This window comes from Gadus macrocephalus, chromosome 10, assembly GCF_031168955.1.
Source record: "Gadus macrocephalus chromosome 10, ASM3116895v1".
NCBI classification, from domain to species: domain Eukaryota; kingdom Metazoa; phylum Chordata; class Actinopteri; order Gadiformes; family Gadidae; genus Gadus; species Gadus macrocephalus.
Window position 1 is genome coordinate 15197148 of NC_082391.1, and position 23227 is coordinate 15220374.

The 23227-nt window shown below is 44.2% G+C and overlaps 1 protein-coding gene across 1 annotated transcript in view; it reads right to left on the reverse strand.

Moving 5' to 3' along the window:
* Positions 1–7511: 7511 nt before the first annotated feature.
* The window catches only part of gfra4b (GDNF family receptor alpha 4b), a 37089-nt gene continuing 21373 nt past the window's right edge, over positions 7512–23227 (reverse strand). Inside the window, exons 2-8 of the mRNA XM_060062728.1 lie at positions 16445–16720; positions 15633–15713; positions 14280–14625; positions 13014–13123; positions 11836–11970; positions 9030–9199; positions 7512–8899 (exon numbers count right to left, since the gene is read on the reverse strand). Of these exons, the coding sequence (XP_059918711.1) occupies positions 8735–8899; positions 9030–9199; positions 11836–11970; positions 13014–13123; positions 14280–14625; positions 15633–15713; positions 16445–16720 (1283 nt within the window). The 3' untranslated portion in view covers positions 7512–8734. The remainder of the gene's footprint in view (positions 8900–9029; positions 9200–11835; positions 11971–13013; positions 13124–14279; positions 14626–15632; positions 15714–16444; positions 16721–23227) is intronic.

The window sequence follows — 23227 nt, forward strand, 5'->3', positions numbered from 1 at the left end:
CTAATTTCCCTTGCCTTTGACTGATAGATGTGTGATCTAATGTTAAACAAGAAGGTATGCAAATGAGTGTGTGACTTGCATGCTGACATGCAAGCACCCATAGCTCTTAAGTGAAACCAAGGTTTTTTCTCTAAGCACATAATGACTAATAACCACGGCTGATTGTCTGAGGTCCTTTACTGATTACACTACTGCTCTGTATTTTGATTGCTAATTGCCATCGTCAGACCGATTTCCACTCTTACATACCTCCACCTTCCCTTAAAGCCCCATTGCTGTGGTCATTATAAAGCTAACCCCTTTTTTCAACTGCAGTGTCTCCAATAGGGCTCGTAGTTACATCTGAATGCATCATGGTATTCCTTTAATGCCGATACTGTACCATAATAAGAGAACTCAAGATAGTTGTATGTCTGTAAAATCCTAAATCAACGTGAATGGCTGTAAACTAGGCTAATGAAAGCTTCGTTTTGCTATATACGTCTCGCCTCATAAAGGCTGTGGCGGTTTCAAAAACACTAATGTCTTCCAATGACGAGAAATTATTTTGTGAATAATTACTAAACATTGACCAAAAAATCATTACCACTGACGCAATAACGAATATTCAATGCTCCTATGCTTCCATAATGGAGGTGGTGATTTCCATGTGACTCTGACTGTGCAAGCCCTGTTTCTTTAAACTGATTGAAGTGAATGTATCACAGTTAATGTATCATAAAGTATCACATAACGATAATTTATCGAAGAGCGGAATTGCACTACTTTGCAACACAATTTCACCATTTTTAAATTTCCATTTAAAAATGGAACAAACACAGTCAAAAGTAAGAAAGTTGAACTTGTGATATGTTTGACCAATTTGACCCAAAAAAAATTGAATTACTACGGCACATCTGTCTTACCGTTGAGCCTCTGGCGAGGTGGGGGGATGGGGTGATATTTTGCTTCTGAGCAGGTGCCTAGTTTGTTTACAGTTGGAAGCCAACCAGTGGAAACGCTTGCCAGCCATTGGTAGATGTCTGCGAGAAGGACAGAGACAGGAAGCAAACATGCCAACCCTGTATCCATATCTTTACTCAACCAGACACTTAGCTCCAGGGCGAACTGCTGCTCGCTCCAATCTGCAGCATTTTTTTTGGTGGTTTCTCCTACGACTGCACCGATTCAGGGAATGGCTGATATCAGATGAGAGCTGACATTTCCAGGAACCCACGGCACAACAGCTTGTTGCCTCCAGAATGCCCCGTTTATCAATAGACCATGAACACACGCAAGAGATTACCGTCAGTGCCACCTTTTTGACATCAGCGCATTGAATCAAATGGACTCCCCATTCGTGTTTGTGTGTGGGGTCTTATTGTGCATGCTGTTTTCCAATTGGTGGCCTATAGCGGCTGAACGGATGGCAATTGTGAGTTGTGGATTCAAGGGTGTCCTGCTGTTCTGTAGGTCTATGTTGTAATAGGTTCAGGGACATGGAAATGAACCGAGAAAAAGGAAGCATTCAGGTCCTTTCAATAGAGGATTTTAAACTTATATGTTCAGTGGTTTTCAATGTAGGTTTTATCAATGCTTTGCCCCAGGGAAAAAGCAGACTTTAATAGTTCAACATCCTCCACCTCAGCTTAGCTTTGCTGCAAAGCCAATTGGCACAGCATATTTAACCTTTGTATAGGCCTAGCTTCGGGTGATTATAATTTAACCATTCCTTTGGATCCCGGGTCACCCCTGTTACAGTGCCAACCAGATATGATTAGCAATGTTGTGGCTGTGCGGCCTAACATAACCTCAGTCAAGACCAAGCATCACCGTGATTGAATGGCTCCAACCAGAGGTTAAAGGAATACTGCAAGGTTTTATGATCCAATAAGGGTACGATGCGCCTGTTTGAGCCTCGTATTGATTCTTCCCCTTGCTGGTGACCGTCACCTTGTAGATGTGGCCTAAAACGAAGGTCACGCGTCACCTGGCCCATTCTGAATTAGCCAGGGGACGTTGCGATGCATCTCTAGTTCAGTGCATTGACGCCATCGTTTCATTGTTATGTTTCTTTTTTAAGCTGTGTCCATCTTAACAATAAAGAATAAAAAGCAAAACAAAGACATTTTAAGGAGTGACACATACAGTACTTCGAGAGTCAATGTAATTGTGTTTGTTAGAAGGGCGATAGGGTCCCCTTTATCCATTACAATGAAGTGAGCAATAGTCCCTGCTGTATCACATCAGCACCGTAACAAGAACGTTTGAGCAATTAATTAGAGCTAGCTGTCAGAGTTCCTATGCCCAGAGTTGTCAAAATGTTAACCAACACACCGTGAAATAACATTCCAGGGAAAGTGTAGTAGTTATTATTGTTGAGCAGTCGCTTGAACGGTTGCTTTAACACAAAAAAACTAATGAAGGCCTTGAGTCAAGGGGCAGGGCTAGCCTCGTCATCCCCTACCCTCGTGGGACCCTCGGTCTCAGATGTTAGGCCTCCGAGGTTAGCCTTTAGTCGGGAGCCACAGAGACACAGCGATAGGTGGGCCAGCTCGGGGAAGCATACAGCTGATGGCTCCCAGCGAGGCTCTCCTGCTCTGGGAACACTGAGGAGGGAGGCTAGCCCGGAGCAGCTGTGAGGAACTGACCGCCAGTTATTTTTATTCCAATTCCAGTTATTATGTGCGAACTTCCATTGGACTGCCGCCTTTTATGGTAACAACGACGATATTAGATGATTTAAAATAGGAATAAAGAATAGAGATGTAATAGTTGTAAGGGTGGTATAGTTATGCATAGCTAAACATTGTGTCGTGATGGGTGGAAATACCAACGGTACATTCTCTTTCCTTAAGTTCACTTAAGATGAATCGCTGCATTCTGGGTGGTCATCCATAAACACTCCACGAACACATGTCCAAACGTAGACACACACTCAAAATACATTATCAATCAAACCCATTTGTATGTGCTTAAAATACCAGTGTGATTTTTGGACTAAAGGCCCTTTACTAGACATTTTCCCTGCCTCGATCAAAGACCATTCTTCATGGTGTAGACAGTGTGTGCTTTAATAACCATCATCGTACCTTTCTTGAGTGCCGTTCAGTGCAATTCCTTTTGGATACCTATCGAAAAACATTTTGTGGGACTTGAAAATTGCTAGCCACTAAGAGAGATATATTTCAATGCAATCATTTCAGTGTCTTGCCGTTGGTACAAATATTTCAGAGAACCAAGTATTCATAAGGATGGATTTCCTATGCCTCTAATTTTATAGTAACTCTGGATATTTTTTTTGCATATTTTAGTTTGGAGGTTGATGTTTCATGTATCTTTATAGAAACCTTAATATCAAATCAACAAATTTGCACTAAAATACAAGATTAATGTCAAACACAACTATTAACTAGATGTTTCCTTTTAAACACAATAGCAATATGCTCAAAGCACTGTAGTGGACATTTTATTTCAGCTGATTATTCGAATACAGAAATGATAGTCCTAGACATGAAAGTAACAAATAATTGTTAGTAACAGTGCTATAAGCTAAATAAACCTAAGCTATATAATGTAAATGAAATAATATACCTCAGCTTTTTCTAGGCTGCGTTATCCCCCTGTCGTACAATATTTTCCAATAACAGAACCCCCCCCCCCCCCCCCTATAATGGTTTATTCCTTGAAGCAAGTCGTAAGGTAGTGATTGGGCCACATAGCCAATAGACACCTTTTAATGGCACTGAAGTACCCCATCCGTCTAATTGCACTTTCTCGTTTCCTCCTTCTCGACCACTAGTTGATACTGCTCGTCGTCGCCAGAGTAAAGTGAACAAGCAATAGGATGGAGGAACACACCAATATATAGGAGATGTCCATTGTGGTACCAGAAACCTAGATTATCTTTTTAACACACCAAAAGACAAGTTAGAGTTGCTTAAGGTGATATTGGAAGGTTGTAGAGAGCAGATGAGAGCAACATTTTGAAAATAAGCAAACTTATTTTCTATATTGGTTCATAGAGAGGCAGCCAGAACAGATATTCTCACCGCACATTTCACTCACTCATAGCTAGTGGCAATTGAATTTCTAAAAATATAAAATCAAATGTATCTCCTGAATCTTAGATTAATAAATAAGACCTGACATGAGAACATTAGCTGGTATTTACCTGTCAACAGTACATACATACAACAGAAGTGCAACACGCACGTTGTTAATTGGCACAAACACTGGACATGAGCAAGACAACAAGTGTCGGGAGTGATAAAAACAAATCTGCCCTTCAGAAAGATTACCTCCAGAGAGTTGAACTAATTAAACACCCTCTAGGATAAACAAGTTGCATTCAGGGGATTAAACAAGCCTCACAGAGAGAAGCACAGGCTTGTGTAAATGGTGCAGCTTGTAAAAATAGAGGGGTGTCTTCTTTGGAACATTCTCCAACAAAGTTATCATTGGCATGATTGATTATCACACATGTCTATTAGAACTTTACCAGGAATCCGGGATGTATATCCTGTTCCCCCCACCAAAATAATAAAGCATCTGCTCTCTCACGCATCACAAACGAACACATTGCGCTAAATGACATTACATAACATTTATTTAGCGGATGCTGTTATCCAAAGCAACTTACAATAAGTGGATTGAACCGTGAAGATGCATCCCAGAAATTGTAGGAATTGTACGTTTATCAAATTAGCAAACTGCTTCAAGTGCTTCATTATAGAAACAAATCATAAAATATACGTATTATTAATATATAATTATTTATAATAAACAAATTATGTTTGACTGGTCTGAAGAAATCGGTGTAAATGAATCATACTTTCTTTGTGTTTTAAAAAGACAAAAAAGGAATGGAACAAGGACATCGAGTTAACTCGTGTCAAACGTCCACGCTAATGTTCTTCTCTGTACCGGAGATGACTGCAGGGAATAATTAATCACTTAAATTTTACAATTGGAGTAACTGAAGATACAAAAAGGCATTAGCAAGCCGAGCAAGTTAGACGAGTAGGCCTATAAACTTCTGATCATGTAGAAAGCGGCGGAGAAGAGCCCACTCAATTGTGGTGCATCGATCGCCTCGTCTATTCAGAGAACGTCACCGGCGGCAAGGATTGAAGGAGAGGAGAGAGAGGTACTGGGTCAGAGTGAAATGAACCAAGACCTTGAGGCAAAGATAGAAAGCCAGTCTAACACACCACAGAAGCCAAACTCGCATGACTCCACTCTCTTATGTAGGCGATTCACTTTGAATGGCATACAATGCTCTTCTATCATTCTGCCATTGACAACCTAACTATGTTTCGCGGCGGCTTGACTTCATTCCGCAACAGTTGTTCCCGCATTTAGTTTCATCTCTATCTCAATCACGTAACATGCTGAGGAATTTGTTCCCTGCTGTTTTCTGTGGTAAATATTTAAGCACCTTCTGCTGCATAGATTCCCCCGCACCATGAAAAATGCATATATTCAATGCTGGAATACAAGGTAGATGTGGTAACGATGGTGTAGTGGTCTGTCCAGTTGTCTGATTGTGCAAGGTAACTTCTTTTAAGCTTTTTCTCACAGGCAAATATCGAATAGTACCCATTCACAGCGTGATGGTGGTGTTTATTAGCTCTCATTCAGGGTGCGAAGGTATCCCAGAGTTGTCCCTCTTCAACAGGGGATGTGCCTTTCGATGCTCGCACATTCAGCTTTGTTAATAGGAAATAAGAGGACAATAAAAGCAATGATGATGCATTTCTTTGAGACCCGGTGTTTTGTCAGGGCTTTAATTTCAAAGGAAATGTTCTCCTCAGCATTCACATTTTATTTTGTGGATCAGAAACACCAACTTTTACTCTGATGAGTTTCAGACGCTAAAGGCCTTTTCTTGCTCAGCACTGGAGCTCATCTGAAGCTAATTAAAAATCCCAGTCAGAGTGGGACGAAGTCACAGCGATGTATTTGCTAACTCCATTTTGCCAATGTGTTGTACTACAATAATACAGACTGTCCTAATTATCCGTTAGGACTGCATGCATACTCCCTTTTTTAAGAACCGTTTTTTCTTTTACGCCCAAACGTTTTGGCCGGCATCATTTGGCTTTCGTCGTTGAAGACCCACATTGCAATGAATGTCTTTAGTAGTTTGCCATTTTAAATAGTTTAGAATGATAGCTTTGACATTGGATTGGATGTACAATCCAAGTCAATTCTGCCAAGTAATTGCTTGAAGCAACTTCAACAATGTTCTTTTACATCTGAGCTGCCATGTCTTCGATACATTTTTTGGCTGCATTCCAAACATCATATTCTGATTTTATGTACTTAAAATCTCAATTATTCACACCCTACTCTTACCCCCCTCTATGTTGTTGTTCTTTTAATTGAGGACATGTAGCTCTACACACTGCTGCTGGGCTGTTGCAACAAACTAATTTATCCTACGGGGCATTAATAAAGTTGCATCGTATCATATATGGTTAAACCTATACAATAGGCAGACAGTATGCAAATTATTAAAATTCACCACCACTTGTTATTTCTATTATCATTATTTCAAGAGTGAAGGAAGCACTGCCTCTCCCTGTGGTCTTTTACTTTGAAAATCCAACCCTCCAAAGAGATTCCAAGAGCAGCTACCTTGCCAACTATGGTTGAACCCAGTCGATGGAAACAACATGTGGTGTCCATGACCATATCAAGGTAGCCTACGCTTTCAAGGCTCCTTGTCTCCCATGTTCAGAAATGGAATGATACACCCCCCTCACACAAACACCACCTCTCCCCACACACACCATCCCCCCCACACACACATACCACCACCTTACCCCTTGGGTGTGGACACCTTGTTTATTTTCTCATTGCATCGCCTCTTTCCAAGGCAACGTTCTGTTCAATGATTTAAAATGCAGCACAGCACACGTTGAACCCCGACAAGAGCATTCGTATCCATTATGCTTATTTTGTGTGGGAGTTCATTTTTTTTTTCTTTTCCTCTGCTTATTTTGGGAGTTAATTGCATCCAGATGTGCATGATTGAATTGGGTTTGAGGTTAGGTTAAGGAAAGCAATGGCAAAGTGGATTGACAGATATATATTATTTATATGTATTTCTTTTACCATGGGCCCACAGTGAAAAGGTTTTGGCCTTTTTTACTTCCATTGTTTTAATGATGAGATACATAATGTATTTGTATCACTGGATCTTTATTCATTGATGAAAACCAAATGTCGACCATGAGTTTCTTATTGAATTGTTTAAGTCGATTTGGTAAAAAAGCCAACAAACAAACACCAACAAACACCAGTTGGTGTGCCCTTTTACCTCAGCTGGCTGTATCGTCAGTGCAGATGTATTTTTCATAAAAATAAACTTTGTGGAAAACACACTTTTAAGCGTCACAGTCCAACTCCTTCAACTAGACCAATGAGTGGGTGTTCAACATTCAAAAAGTGGCAATTAAAAACCCAGAAGAGGGGGAGCAACATGATTGCTGCCGAGGTCAAAAGAAGTTAATGTAAAGCCATCATGATCTTAAAACCTTTATTTGCGGTACTTGAACCAATTATTTTTTTTGCAGTTCGTAATTTACAACCACAGCCAACAGATAATGGTGCTTCCTTCAGCACTGTGATCCCCAACCAGCTGCATGCTGTTCTCCCCTCGCTCTGCGGGTCAAGTGAAGCTCGTCAAATATGGCACATTGATCCCAGGTCCTTAAAACGTCCACGTACACAATGAGATACAAACAAAAGAAACAAAAACAGGAATCTTCTCCTCCTTTCGCGAATAAACACAAGAGAAACTCAGATAACGTAGCTGGATTGGGTGGTGTTGCTGCACCCATCCAAACGATTCAACCAGAGGGTCTGTGTCTGCCGTGAATGGCGTAGACTCAGCTTGAGGGTGTGCGAGCTTTGAGGACACAGGTCCAGATAACGGTTGGGTCCTTCTGCAAAGGTCCGCCACATCTCCGCTGCAGCAGCAGAGTGTTCTGGAACATCTGTAGTGTCTTGTTGAGCTTCATGCTCAGTGCGCGCCCTGATTGTTCTACTCAATTGTTTCTGAGTCCCAAACAACTATTTCAGTATTGACCCTGAATCAGTTGTTGTTGCAAAACCATACCAAACCAAATTTTCCAAACGGGTATTTTTCCAACTTTTTTTTGTTAGGTTTTTCTCTGTCTTATACACTATCACCCGCAAGGAGCTTTGTTTAGATAATACAGATCTCCACAAAGGCAATCACAATTGTTCAAGCGATAAACACACACACAGACACACACACGCTCCAACGTTTTATAAGAACTTATTGGAATAAAAAATGAAATGGTATGTTGGCTGAGAAGCTTGGCGCCGGGTTAGTGGTGGTGCAGTCCTTTACCTCAACTGGCTTTAGTTGAATGCAGTAGCAATGTTCAAATGTACAAACCGACCTTGCTCTCCCCTCTCGCTCTCTTTTTCACCCCTCTCCCCGCCTCTCTCTCGTGCACGCTGTAGTGTCTTGAAATCGCTGAGAGGCTGATGTTGACAGGTGGAACAGAAACAAAAAAAAAAAAACACTTGTATACATACATATGCTGTACATATATTACAGAGAGAGAGAGAGAGAGAGAGAGAGAGAGAGAGAGAGAGAGAGAGAGAGAGAGAGAGAGAGAGAGACGGGTCAGAGGGTCCACTTCTCGCTCTCCCATCTGTATCTTCTCCCTATATCACGGGCAAGGTTCTTTAGAACGGTTCTTTTCTGACGGTTTCAGTGTCCGTAACTAACCAAATGAGCAAACAGTAGAAGAAGAATGCTGGAGGTAGCCCAAGGCCTTGGGCTTCGAGACGAAGAAGAAGAAGAAGAAGAATACAAGTTTGGGAGGCTGTCAGGGGGTAGGATGGAGTGACCTTGCATCTGTTCATTGTCGACGGCCTGAAGAAAAAGCACAAACATAAATGAAGGTGGTTATACCGAGGAGGGCTCTGTGCGTGCTTCTACAGAAGTGTTACCTTGGAGGAGCGAAAAAACAGGATTTATGGATGTATATGAAACAAGACAATACCTGTGTGGGAATGATTGTTTCCAGAATGTTCTGCATGGTTTCCATGGTTTCGGGAGGGTAAGTGGTGCTCTGCCTCTCTTTGCTCCGCTGGCCCGGAATGGAGGCATTCGATTGGTTGAGAGTTGGCTGATTCAGGTCCGGTTCGCTTCCAAAAGCTAAGAGGGCATTTCCTGTGTACCGAGACAAAGTTAAATCATATATATATTTTATTTTTGTTGCAATGGGATCGACTTCTCTTCTGATGACGGCTCAGCTAAACAGCTAATTTCAATAGGACAAGAACAGGGTCAGAGAGGCTGTATCAATTTAATTATTTATTTTTTAAGTTGGCTGAAGGCTCCCAAATTCTGATTGTCATCTGGATTAAATAAAAAAAAAGAACGCTGAAAATTGACTATAAGGGTTAATTAATTTAGCATAAATTAACATTAGTTGTAGCGTAAGCATAGGAGTTGGGCTTAGGGTAAGGGTTGGTCGGTATTTCCACATATTGGTTAACCCTAAACATTAAATAATGCAGAAATGATTAAATTAGTAGACCAATAACTGTGAGTTGATTGTTAGCTAATAGTTCATTTATCTACCCTGTTGGTGAAGTCTTACCAATTCAACATATTTAATTTAATAATTTCCTGTATGAAGGTTCTTGTTCAACCAAGCTATCCACATCTTATTTTTGTACATTTTAACGTTCACACGATGTCCCCTAAAACATCTGACACTGCCTCGTTCCCCTCCTCCATTTGTCGAAGTGAAACAAGATAGTAGCGCTTCGACGCCAGCCAAATCGACGCATTCTCCCTGGCGTTGGCGGGGATGGAGAAATGGATTACTAAGCATTCCCTTCAGGCCTCTCACTCTGCACCTGCTCCCTGGGAACGCGCTCACTAGCTCTCTGACGGAGCAGCGGCAGTCGCCCAACAACTATGTGACCTCTCTTTGTGTTTTTAAACAGGGGCCCCAAGGAGAACCCACACCAAGGATTAAGGCCACCACACACACACACACTGACACACAGACACATGCGTGCACGCACACACACAGGTGCGCTCACACATATGCACACACCCACACGCGCGCGCGCGGGCACGTGCACACACAAACACACTTGTGCCCTCAAACATACACACACGCACACACACACACACACACAGGTGCACTCAAACATATGCAATACACACGCACGCATGCACGCACACACACACACACACACACACACACACATACAGTTCCCCAGACTCCCCAAAAAGTATATTCCCTGGAAAATGGGTCACAACATTCAGCTTATCATGACAGGGAAAAGCCAAATGCAGGCGGGGCACTGAGACCAAACATTTCGTATACCAAAGACACTGACGACACACGTATGCACACAAACTCACTGATGAGTCCCTGAACCAAAGTGTTGCCATGAAAGGAGTGTAGATTAATGAGGGACGCAAATAACAAGGTTGAAAACAATTTCATTGATGGAACCAAACACAAGTCATAGCACTCCAATAGTATATATAAAGTAAAGAAATATAAAATAAAATAAAATTGAATAGCAATTGCAGGGGTTGGGTCACAGTGGATGAGTGAATCATTTGTACTTACTGAATCTTTGCCCCTGCCTGCCAATGTTATCACGGTCCCATAATACATTTCCCAACTCCACACCATGAGTAACGTAATCTAGTCTTTGATGCCAAAACTAGTAGAAAGACCTATATGAGGATTTCTACTTGGCTCACAAATAGTGGTGAGGAAAAATGTTAAGAAGACTGTTTTGAAACTGAATTTTCTTCAGTTTTCTCCTTTGTTTAATCACAAAATACAAAATGTACCCCTTGCCTTGCCCTTCCTCATTTGTTGAGCTTATAAATAATTGAATAAAGTTTAACGAAGAACAACTGTTTTGAAAAAGCAAATGCTGGGCTCAAAATATTTTTAATACATCCTTATATGTTCTACCAAAGAGTAAACAGATTTGCTCAAGTGGACAATGCTGGCCCTGTTTAATCGAGAGAGAGAGAGAGAGAGAGAGAGAGAGAGAGAGAGAGAGAGAGAGAGACAGAGACAGAGAGAGAAACTGAGAGAGAGAGAGAGAGCACATTGGGGCTCCCCTGCTGTCAGACTTTAGATTAATAACCTAAAGTCAGATTTGAATACAAACATTCAAACATCATGATGATGTGGAAATTACTTCTATGTTTGTTGATTTAATTTATTAACAGTTGCATGGATCTTCATTTGCGCCAGGATGGAGTAATGACAATAAGATATTGTCAACACATTTTTTGAGAAAGACCAGAGATGGAGCTGGATGAATAAAATCAGATTGCTCTTGCTACCAAATATGCAGGGTTCCCGCACAGCCTGATTCCCTGCTTCCCTTTACTGTTGGGCCACAACGTGGGTGGCAGCAGTATAAGTTTCAGTTCTCAAACAGATGCGTTTTGGTTTGAAGCGCATCTGCAAGGGAAGGAAGAAAATTATTTGCAAAAATGTGGCATTTTAACAGTAAAATAACAAGACGGGCCAAATAAGCTAACTTTAAGCAGACTTCAGACATGTGGGATCAAACCCAGGACCTTCCAGCTGGGAGTTGTCGTCCTTACCCCAACACAACATTCGCGCCTCTAGTTATGACTAAAAAATGTAAGCACCACGGCAAACACACTCACAACAAGATACAACACACCAGACAAATAACCCAGAACCACCAGCCAGAACCACTCAACCCCCCTGGTGCATTGAAACAAAAGAGAACTGTTGGTGGATTCCTTCAAAGAGGACACACAGGCATACAGGGGGCGAGACTCACGGAGACAGACGTTGTGGGTGAAGTAGCCCAGGAACTCGCTGCATTCGTCTCCCTGGCTCCCAGGCCCAGAGCAGGAGCACCACGGGGCCACGCTGGACGTTGAGTTGTCCAAGTAGTTGGGGGTCACTGAACTTCCTGCCGGGGGGAAGCAATCGGATCTCAGTCCCTGATAAATATTTAATGCATCCCTTTTGAGGAGCTAGTACTGGCCTGTCATGTGGTGATTGCAATTATTAAATATGTATGGATATTGTAATTTGTGTATGCATGACCTAATGTAGGAATAAAACCTTGATTTGGATTGTGTCCGTTAGAGTGCTGTGGTGTAATATGTCATAACTTCCGATGCCCTTTAGCCGCGAATAAGACATGTTCTCTTCAGTGGGTTTTTTTGGGTCACATGGGCCGTTTGTTTTTCTTTCTGCCGGCCTTTCCCCTCTATCTGACGGATGGAGGTGGGATCTTGAGTGCTTTAATAAATACAAGACAGGAATGGAAATGCCAAGCGGTTGTTTGTGCCGGCGGGCAGCGTTTGAGGATTCTCAGCTGCATTAAGGGGTTGAGGATGGCTTTCTCATTTCTTTTCCCCTCACGGTGGGTCAAATAAATAGCTGCTTGTTTTGTCTTGGACTGAACTCAGGCAACAAAATGGTGCCGTTTGGTAAGGACACTTGACTGGTCAGTTTGAACGACTTATCCCCATACACACACACACACACTACTTTTTTCTAGGACTCGACTGAAAACTCGCAACGGACGGGCCCTTGGGGTGTTTTGTTGCAGAAAATCCAAAACTGGGTCTTTTGGCTTCAGCGATGTTCTCTGTGAACATCTTTACCTGTTCTGTTTTTAGCTGGAGAGGCTGAGAGCCAGTGTTCAGTTCACTCACACTCCTCAGATGCCCGTGCCCGTATGGGTTTACATGCCACGTATTCCTTCATTTATTCCTGACTTCTGTTTCACCCTTCAATCCTCTCGAAATCCTTTCTCCCTCTCCGAAGCCCCGCGGACACACAGACACACGCTGCCGAGCTACGATTTCCCTCCGGGGCTGACACACACACACACACATACACACACACACACACACACACACACACACGCTCACACTTCCCCCCACCTTCCTTGGCTCACGCACAACACACCTTCAACTCTCTCTGGCGCGCAGTAGTACCTACCTATGAGCCCTGTGTAGGCGAGGAGACAGGCTCCGTAGTTGCCTTGCTTGCAGCCATTTGCAGAAGACTGGGAGGGTTGGCAGTCGTACTGGAACTGTGCCAGACGAGATCTAGGAAAGAAAAGGGTGGAAATAAAGGCAACACATCCACATATCGGGTTAGCCGGGTCAGCCAACGGAAGGTCGGTTATTCAAGAGTTTTACTTGTAGTCCTATCGCCTGTTCCTATTGGTCAAGATTGAGAGCTGGGGGAGGGTTGGGCAACGTTGGCGGGAGTGAAGACTCTAATGCGATAGTGATAGAAAGAGAGTATTGTAATTCAACCCCCACCTCCCCAGGTGCTGGATCATTAGCGAAGGCCTCCAAGTGTAATGGGCCCGTGAAAAATAATAGTCGTGACCAGAGATAGCAGAGAGCGATAACTCTGATCCATCTGGCCCCCTTATCCGCGCTAAATATTTAATGTGTTATTCCAAGAGGCTCTCCAGGGCCTTCTAACCAATGGCGGGAGGAAGCTGCAGGCTAAAACAAAGGGCCATTCCATTGATTGATCGGATGTTTGCTTGGTTTCAATAGGCCATAATACCAGACCGATGATAACTCAATATGTAATTCCATGTAAATTCACCATGCGAGTAATCGTCGGGAAGAACGCCAGAGAAAGAACTTGAACACAGTTTTATTCGGGGGCTGATTTGACCTATCAAGGGAAATTACCGAAGCCGGCCCCTTAAAGCCAAAAAGGACATTAAGAATTACAATTATATTAGAACAATCCGTTACTCTCCCCCACAACCTACACCGGTCTGCGACATTGCATAACCCCCTTTAATCTAGGCTTACTGAGGAATCACTATAATATCCCATTGCTTAAAGGTCCCATATTATACCGTCAGGTGTGATCAGCCATTACAAGCCGTTTTGAAAATCTGCCTCACAAGTGGGCGTGTCTACCTAGATGTTTGCTGGATAGATCCGGCTACCAGCCTACCCAGTGGACTGTAGCAAATCTTGCTCATCTATCCATTATGCTGTAGATCCAGGTGGACACGCCCATTTGTGATGTCAGAAGAGGCAGATTTTCAAAACGGCTTGTAATGGCACACCCACAGCAGGTGGTATAATATGTCACCTTTAAGCAAAGGGGTATTAAATAAAATATTGTATTATTATATTAATTATATTATAGTCATACCTGGTGGTATAATAGGCCACCTTTAAATTGAGAACCAGGGGTCCCAGTCCTTTCCCGCCGCCCCCCCCTCACCTGCACACATAGTCCGCCCTGCAGATGCGCATCTGGGTGAGGCAGCTGGGCCGCTCGCGGCCCTCGTAGCTGCACCCGGGCACGATTGTCTGCCGCCGGCGCTCCGCACACGCCGTGTCGGTGCAGGGGCAGAAGAGCAGCTCGTGGGTGTAGTCTCCGGGCACCCGGTCGAAGAAGCGGCGCAGGGCCTTGTTGCACTTGGAGCGGTTGCACAGGCCTGACTTGGCGGAGGGCTTGATGCAGGCCGACACGTAGTCGGTGCGCAGCTTCTGGCACAGGTCGTCCACGTTGCAAGCCTTGGCCGCGTCCAGGCAACGGTTCACCGTCGCCATGCCAACCTCGGAGTCTGTTGCGGCGACGAGGGCGGGATGAAAGGTGGGAAAGAGAGACGGAGAGAGATTGAGATGGACAGAGGGAGATGGAGAGAGAGATGGAGAATGAGAGAGCAAGAGAGAGAGAGAGAGAGAGAGAGAGAGAGAGAGAGAGATGGAGAGAGATGGAGAGAGGGGGAGAGAGAGAGAGAGAGAGGCAGAGAGAGAGAGAGAGATGGAGAGAGAGAGAGAGAGAGAGAAAGAGTGAGAGAGATGGCGAGAGAGAGAGAGAGAGAGAGAAAGATGAAGAGAGCAGGAAAGAGAGAGTGAAAATATGTAAGATAAAAAGAGTAATTGCGCTGTCGTCGAGGTCACAGATGATATTGTCTTCTGCTTATTTTTATAGCGATGACGCTATTTCATTCTGTCTGAGCGGTTAACATGTTTGCTCAAACAGGCAATAGAGAGAGAGAGAGATGTAAGAACTTGTACATTAAGTTCCAACTAAGTATCAATTCGCATAATTCGCATAAGCATCAAACATATCCATCGCCTGATTAGAAGTGACGAGCTGGAGTTACATTGCGTCTGCTGAGATTTCAGTGGCTCGTCGAGGGTTCCTATCACAAGGCTTCTGCTGCTGCTGCTGCTAGTCTCAGACACAGTGTAGTTAAAGCAATCTTGTCCCCGTTATCGGCGACAAATTACCAAAAGAATTGGCGATTAGTGGGAATCACTTAACTAGTATCTACGTTAGGAGTTTGTTTCCGTACATGTGAACACACTGCCTTCGATAGCTGCCCTTGTAACCACCGGCCACTGGAGGTGCTATAAACCGGAGCACTTCCTGTCCGCCGATGACCGCCGTACCAGTGATCAACGTGCAGAAGTACTCGCAGGAATCTTTTTATTTGTGTTGGTATTATTATTTGACATGGCGTTGTCTTCCACAGATGACAAACAGCTTTGAAACCTTGAAGTTTCCTAAAACCAAATAAAAAGTAAAAATAAAATGAATTTGAATGAAAGTCAATGGGCTTGCCTGCAGTGATGGAGGCCAGGCGAACGTAGTCATAGTCCCGCTCCACCGCCTCGTAGGGGTAGCTCTCCACCAGGTTCAGACCTAGAGGACAACAATCAAACAAAGGCAATCAGATCCTCATCGTGGAAATGAAAAGCAACCATTCCTCCAAGCCCGGTGTAACCACGTCAATCGAAGTCAATCAGCCGAGCTGCTTCACATTCATGTTCTTTTTGTGCATACTCAAGGTTGTGTGGGAGAGACTTTTTGGTTTGAGTATATATTTCTTGCCTTACAGCGTTGAATGTATGAATTTGTATTTGTAATGTTTTCGTAATTTCTGCTTTTGAGATGTTTATGATGTAACATTTCAAGGACTGAATCAACAAATGCAAACCAATTCGCAAGCCCCGAAAAACAGAATGGCTTAATCCTGAAGCCTCTATTTACGAACGCCCTGCTGATGGACTGAATTTCCCTCGCTATAGCCAAATATGATCTGAACTTAACTTTACTGTTTCTAGTAACTGGAGGTCAAAGCAGCCAATCAGAGCGCACGGGGAAGAGAGCTTGAGCGATGGAACCTGACGTAGGAATCGGAGGAGCCACAGGCTACAACAGCGACCCCCCCCCACCGCACCCCCATGTCAGAGTCAACTAAGAATCAACCCCCATGTCACACTCCACATACAGTCATCCCCATCTTACACTCAACTTTTTTTCCTCGCAAAAAACACCTCACGCTCTCCTGCGAGTACTCAGGCGTTGCCTGTGTATTTTCGTCTCCATCTACGGTATTACAACAGAGCTCCAGACGCTGCCGCAACACTGACCGTGGATGAAGGACTGATGCAAGCTCCAGTAGATGCTGAGGCAGTTCTTCTCCTTCTTCATGCCCCTCTTGCACTGGCAGCCGTGCAGCGGGCTGGACAGGAGTGCCGACACGGCGTTGGCACACTGGCTCCTGGCCCCGGGGCCCAGCTTCATGTTGCCGTTGCCAGCCACGCACTGGCGCAGGGTCCTCAGGCGGGGGCTGCACGTCTCGTCGCTGGAGCACGTGTCCCCCGCCACCAGGCAGTCCTGGCTGGCCAGCACCACCTCCGTCAGAGCTGTGGGAGCAATGGGGGGGGGGGGGGGGGGGGGTAACGACAATTAAGGGCTGATTATGGACGCAGCAGCAAGGGCTGTGATTGGTCCGCTCACTAAAACCTGACCCAGAACCAAAACAGGTTCAGGACTGCGTCGAAGCGTCTGCGTGGTCCTTGCGTTGCGTCGACGTGGAACCATAATCAGCCCTTAAGGAATGACGCAGGTGGAATGGGAGACTTCCTCATCTAGCATTTGGCTTGCATTTATCTCTCTTTTTCTCTTTGGTTTCATTCTGCTTTTATTTATTTTATTTTTTTTGTTGTGTTCTTTCCGTGTCGTTCACATGTAAAGCACTCGGGTCAGGGTGAAAGGAACACGCAATTCAATCAGAGTCCGGATTTAAGTACAGGCTTTTAAAAGATTGCTTTGCCCAGTAGTTCGGTTACACACTTCATTTTAAAGAGATAAATAAATCTTCACTGCTGGGCCTAGATTACATGTATATATAGAAATGTACAATCAATTATGGTGCATTAATATTCAAAGGACCATAAGTGGACGTGTGCAGTGTTCAGTGACTCAATAGCACACAGGCGTCTGGCACAACGGCGGCATGTGGGCCAAACCTCTTGGAGATGACAATCATAAATCCATTGAAGCAGTACTCCGTTAGTTCTCATTTAAGATGGGATCTGCACTGGCTGTACAAAACAGAGTGGCAGAGGCCTTGGGCCGGGAGATATGTGTTGAATGTACAATGTACACATAGTATACCCAGGAGATACCGAGCACTAGTGCGGGAGATGTGTGCAGTCAGATACTGGGGTGGATCCGTCAATCAGACAAGATAGTCCTCCTTCACCTTCTCCAACAATGGGAACCTTAACACGGATACTGACGCAAAAGGACTTTTTGTATTTCAGGTCTGATAATGCTCTGTATCTGATGATAGGGAGCCATCATTTTTTGCTGGATAAATAATTACAACTGTTCTGACTCTCGAACCACCCAGCTACTACTTCTGTCTTGTGGGGGGCTACAAGTGTCAGCCACAGGTTTCAGGGGGAACAACAGATCGGATTATAACCTTTTTTATTTTTGATATCCAATCCAGCGGTCTTGGCCGTTATCTGACCCTATCAAAAATATTGGAACGGCACATACCCTGATTGATATTATCCATAGCAACACTTTTACGGTAAAAAAATAGAACAGATTTCTATCAAACCCGTTCATCATTGTGCTCATGAAAAGGTGCTCATGAGCACTTAACCTAATTGCTCTGCTCTCCTGCTGTGCGTTCCCTTTGCTTTGTCTCCCTCTACCTGTCTCCCTCGACCTGTCTCTCTCTCTACCTGTCTCTCTCTCTAGGTCCGCCCAGGTACCTGTGGCTGACGTCCATCATATGGTCGTGGCGGGCCTGTGAAGCCAGGTGGAGGAAAGCACACAGCGGTTGATAATGGCTGGTGTCGCCCCAGAGCTGTTGGTTCTCTTTGTCATATTGCTAAGGGAAGCAGGTCCGCAGTCATGATATAACAGCTTTATTTCTTAGTCTAGACTTTAGTTTGGTTTGTGATAGTTTAGGAGATCCACTGAGTCCTACCGCCTGGTGCGTGGTCCGTTCAGTGTCTCTCCCTCTTATGCTTTGGATTGCCTGATCTCCCGAACTCAGTATGGTGTCTTAGGGAAAAAACAGGTCTTGTGAAATAAACCCCTCTTTTTGTAAGAATTGTATTAGGTTGTTATTATGAACAAGCCTTTATTGGGGCTATACCAATAACAAACTTGTGTATGTATTCACCTCGCGGTTGAGAAGCAGAAATGGTATAGTAACACCATTTTCTGGTGTTGTGTTCATTCAGCATACAATTGTTAGGCCTCACATGCAATTGACGTGAAAATCATGAGGTGTTGGCAAGGTTTTGAGGTTTTGTCAGAGGACCTGCCATTGTTGCCTTTAATACTTCTCCTAACTCCCCAAGATTCCTGGAAAAACAGATGTATCTGACAGTGGGAACAATGCTGCACACCGTCAGAAAATACAGGCATTTTATGAAAGGATTTTTTTTTTCAAGAAGTCTCCTTCTGCCCATGTCTTTTTTACGGTTATTTAAATGTTATTTATTTATGTTTTGCATTTTTTCCTATCTTTTCAATCCAACATGTACTGGGACATGTGTCATTGGCAAAAAACGTGTTTTAGTCAAACAAGGAATATCCAGGACAATCAATTAAGATGATTTGACGCACACACACACACACACACACACAAGAATGACAAACATAAAAAAACACAGTTTCATCCTTGTCAAAAAAACGACAATTAAGGGCTGATTATGGACGCAGCAGCAAGGGCTGTGATTGGTCCGCTCACTAAAACCTGACCCAGAACCAAAACAGGTTCAGGACTGCGTCGAAGCGTCTGCGTGGTCCTTGCGTTGCGTCGACGTGGAACCATAATCAGCCCTTAAGGAATGACGCAGGTGGAATGGGAGACTTCCGCATCTAGCATTTGGCTTGCATTTATCTCTCTTTTTCTCTTTGGTTTCATTCTGCTTTTATTTATTTTATTTTTTTTGTTGTGTTCTTTCCGTGTCGTTCACATGTAAAGCACTCGGGTCAGGGTGAAAGGAACACGCAATTCAATCAGAGTCCGGATTTAAGTACAGGCTTTTAAAAGATTGCTTTGCCCAGTAGTTCGGTTACACACTTCATTTTAAAGAGATAAATAAATCTTCACTGCTGGGCCTAGATTACATGTATATATAGAAATGTACAATCAATTATGGTGCATTAATATTCAAAGGACCATAAGTGGACGTGTGCAGTGTTCAGTGACTCAATAGCACACAGGCGTCTGGCACAACGGCGGCATGTGGGCCAAACCTCTTGGAGATGACAATCATAAATCCATTGAAGCAGTACTCCGTTAGTTCTCATTTAAGATGGGATCTGCACTGGCTGTACAAAACAGAGTGGCAGAGGCCTTGGGCCGGGAGATATGTGTTGAATGTACAATGTACACATAGTATACCCAGGAGATACCGAGCACTAGTGCGGGAGATGTGTGCAGTCAGATACTGGGGTGGATCCGTCAATCAGACAAGATAGTCCTCCTTCACCTTCTCCAACAATGGGAACCTTAACACGGATACTGACGCAAAAGGACTTTTTGTATTTCAGGTCTGATAATGCTCTGTATCTGATGATAGGGAGCCATCATTTTTTGCTGGATAAATAATTACAACTGTTCTGACTCTCGAACCACCCAGCTACTACTTCTGTCTTGTGGGGGGCTACAAGTGTCAGCCACAGGTTTCAGGGGGAACAACAGATCGGATTATAACCTTTTTTATTTTTGATATCCAATCCAGCGGTCTTGGCCGTTATCTGACCCTATCAAAAATATTGGAACGGCACATACCCTGATTGATATTATCCATAGCAACACTTTTACGGTAAAAAAATAGAACAGATTTCTATCAAACCCGTTCATCATTGTGCTCATGAAAAGGTGCTCATGAGCACTTAACCTAATTGCTCTGCTCTCCTGCTGTGCGTTCCCTTTGCTTTGTCTCCCTCTACCTGTCTCCCTCGACCTGTCTCTCTCTCTACCTGTCTCTCTCTCTAGGTCCGCCCAGGTACCTGTGGCTGACGTCCATCATATGGTCGTGGCGGGCCTGTGAAGCCAGGTGGAGGAAAGCACACAGCGGTTGATAATGGCTGGTGTCGCCCCAGAGCTGTTGGTTCTCTTTGTCATATTGCTAAGGGAAGCAGGTCCGCAGTCATGATATAACAGCTTTATTTCTTAGTCTAGACTTTAGTTTGGTTTGTGATAGTTTAGGAGATCCACTGAGTCCTACCGCCTGGTGCGTGGTCCGTTCAGTGTCTCTCCCTCTTATGCTTTGGATTGCCTGATCTCCCGAACTCAGTATGGTGTCTTAGGGAAAAAACAGGTCTTGTGAAATAAACCCCTCTTTTTGTAAGAATTGTATTAGGTTGTTATTATGAACAAGCCTTTATTGGGGCTATACCAATAACAAACTTGTGTATGTATTCACCTCGCGGTTGAGAAGCAGAAATGGTATAGTAACACCATTTTCTGGTGTTGTGTTCATTCAGCATACAATTGTTAGGCCTCACATGCAATTGACGTGAAAATCATGAGGTGTTGGCAAGGTTTTGAGGTTTTGTCAGAGGACCTGCCATTGTTGCCTTTAATACTTCTCCTAACTCCCCAAGATTCCTGGAAAAACAGATGTATCTGACAGTGGGAACAATGCTGCACACCGTCAGAAAATACAGGCATTTTATGAAAGGATTTTTTTTTTCAAGAAGTCTCCTTCTGCCCATGTCTTTTTTACGGTTATTTAAATGTTATTTATTTATGTTTTGCATTTTTTCCTATCTTTTCAATCCAACATGTACTGGGACATGTGTCATTGGCAAAAAACGTGTTTTAGTCAAACAAGGAATATCCAGGACAATCAATTAAGATGATTTGACGCACACACACACACACACACACACAAGAATGACAAACATAAAAAAACACAGTTTCATCCTTGTCAAAAAAACAAACATACTCTTATACTGGGCCGAATCACTCCCTATCCTCTTGTATTGACTCGGGTCCGGACACCAGATGAGGAGCCTTTTGCCGTCCTTCAAGTTTATCTTATTTATATTATATATATATCAAGTTTATATTATTTGGGGGGGAGGTAAAAACGATCTAGCCTCCTCCAAACCAAGGCCTTAGCGCCGACAGATGGGCCAGATGCAAATAGAAAGGCCCAGGCCTTTGTGGCTGCCTACGACAGTTTTCGCAGCCTGGGCAAGAAGACGGAACCGACACCATACATCATGAATGCAAATGAGTCACTTGATTTGACATTTCCAATAAGCCTCTCTCAATGTACCAGTGGGTTTAGCCAATTAACCATGTCCGTAATCAATGCCTTCCGAGTCTCCATCCAGCACTCTGCCTCTCCCATGCCACATAAATCACGGGCAGATTAGCTGATCAGTTACCCGGGCGCGCCTGCTTAATGGCCCCTGCACTTCAGCGAAGGTGGAAGGGGAGCCCTAATGAAGTCAGTGGACACGTAAGCCCCCCCCCCCAGGGGCCGGACGGACTGCGGGGGACCAGGATGGATGACATAAACCCCCCGGCCGGAGGGGTACGCGGACACACACACGCACGTACTCCACACAGAACCGTAGCGTGCTTTACAGCACTTTATCTCCCCACCGGACAGCCGATAGGCTTCTTTACAAATTTAAAGACTCACTGACCGGTCTTCTTTGATTTTTACGTTCAATAATCAATACGAGATGTAGAATAAGTATTGGCACCACACTATACGTCGGCCGCAATTCCAACGCAGTCCGACCTCCCGAACAGCATCCCAGAGAGACTTTTAGTTGTACTCTGAGGAACTGGGTGGGTTACCTTGACAACTACATCACATTCAGAAGGCGACGGTGGCCGTCTGGCATAGGATGGAGAGACAGAGTCAGATTCAAAGCAACATGGTCCACATAGCGATATGGGCATTAGGCTGCTTTTGTGGAAATGTGATGCAAATGTAAGCGATTGGAAAAGTTAAGTGTGAAGCACAGGCGACACCTAAAGCTGGCTCTCTCCCACCAACAAACACACACACCTCTATTGACCTGGGTGGCTGTTGAGCAAGAGAAAGGCACAAACAAGGTATCTTACCCTTGCTCTCGCTCTACAATAGGTTATTTGAAGAACGGACACCATGCAGGTCTCTGATAACAATCGCTTCTCTTTGACAACATCAGGTCCCTCTGAGCAAATAACTTCCCTGAATGCACAAGTGATTTGAAAGGGCAGAGCGACGTCTAATGGAAACCGAACTCTACACACACACACACACACACGCTTGCACGCATGCACGCACACACACACACACACACACGCTTGCGCGCATGCACGCACACACACACACACACACAATGGCTGCCAGTGTCAACAACAAAGCTGATATAATGGTAGTGCCAGTATAAATTAGTGCCTCATTAAAACAACAATGCATCAACAGGTCAAGGCCAGTCTAGACCCACGCTACAGTATATACATTGTTGAATGAATTGGTAAATTGATACGGAGCACCAATCAGCCCCTTCAATGGCTGCCTCCTATAATTAGTCCCCTTCATGGAGTCTGTGTGGATGTGTTCGATTCAACCACCCAACCCTCTCCCACTTAAGTTAACAAACATCCCTCTTAATGCGAATCGGCCCGCCATCGCCGGAGAACCGCAGCAGTATGTGGCGGCCATCCTGACAAGCTGCAATAACAAGGACCTCCATTAGTGCTCGGAGGGTCAGCTTCCACCGGGGGGGGGGGGGGGGGGGTGCGCGGGGAAAGGGAAGGGAAACATCTGCACCACGCAATACCTCACCCTATAGTCTCCAAACACCCTGTCTTCCGCTTCACATCTCCCAAGATGGGCTGGCGTTATCCCACGTGGCCGGGCCGCCGTGAGGTGCGAGCT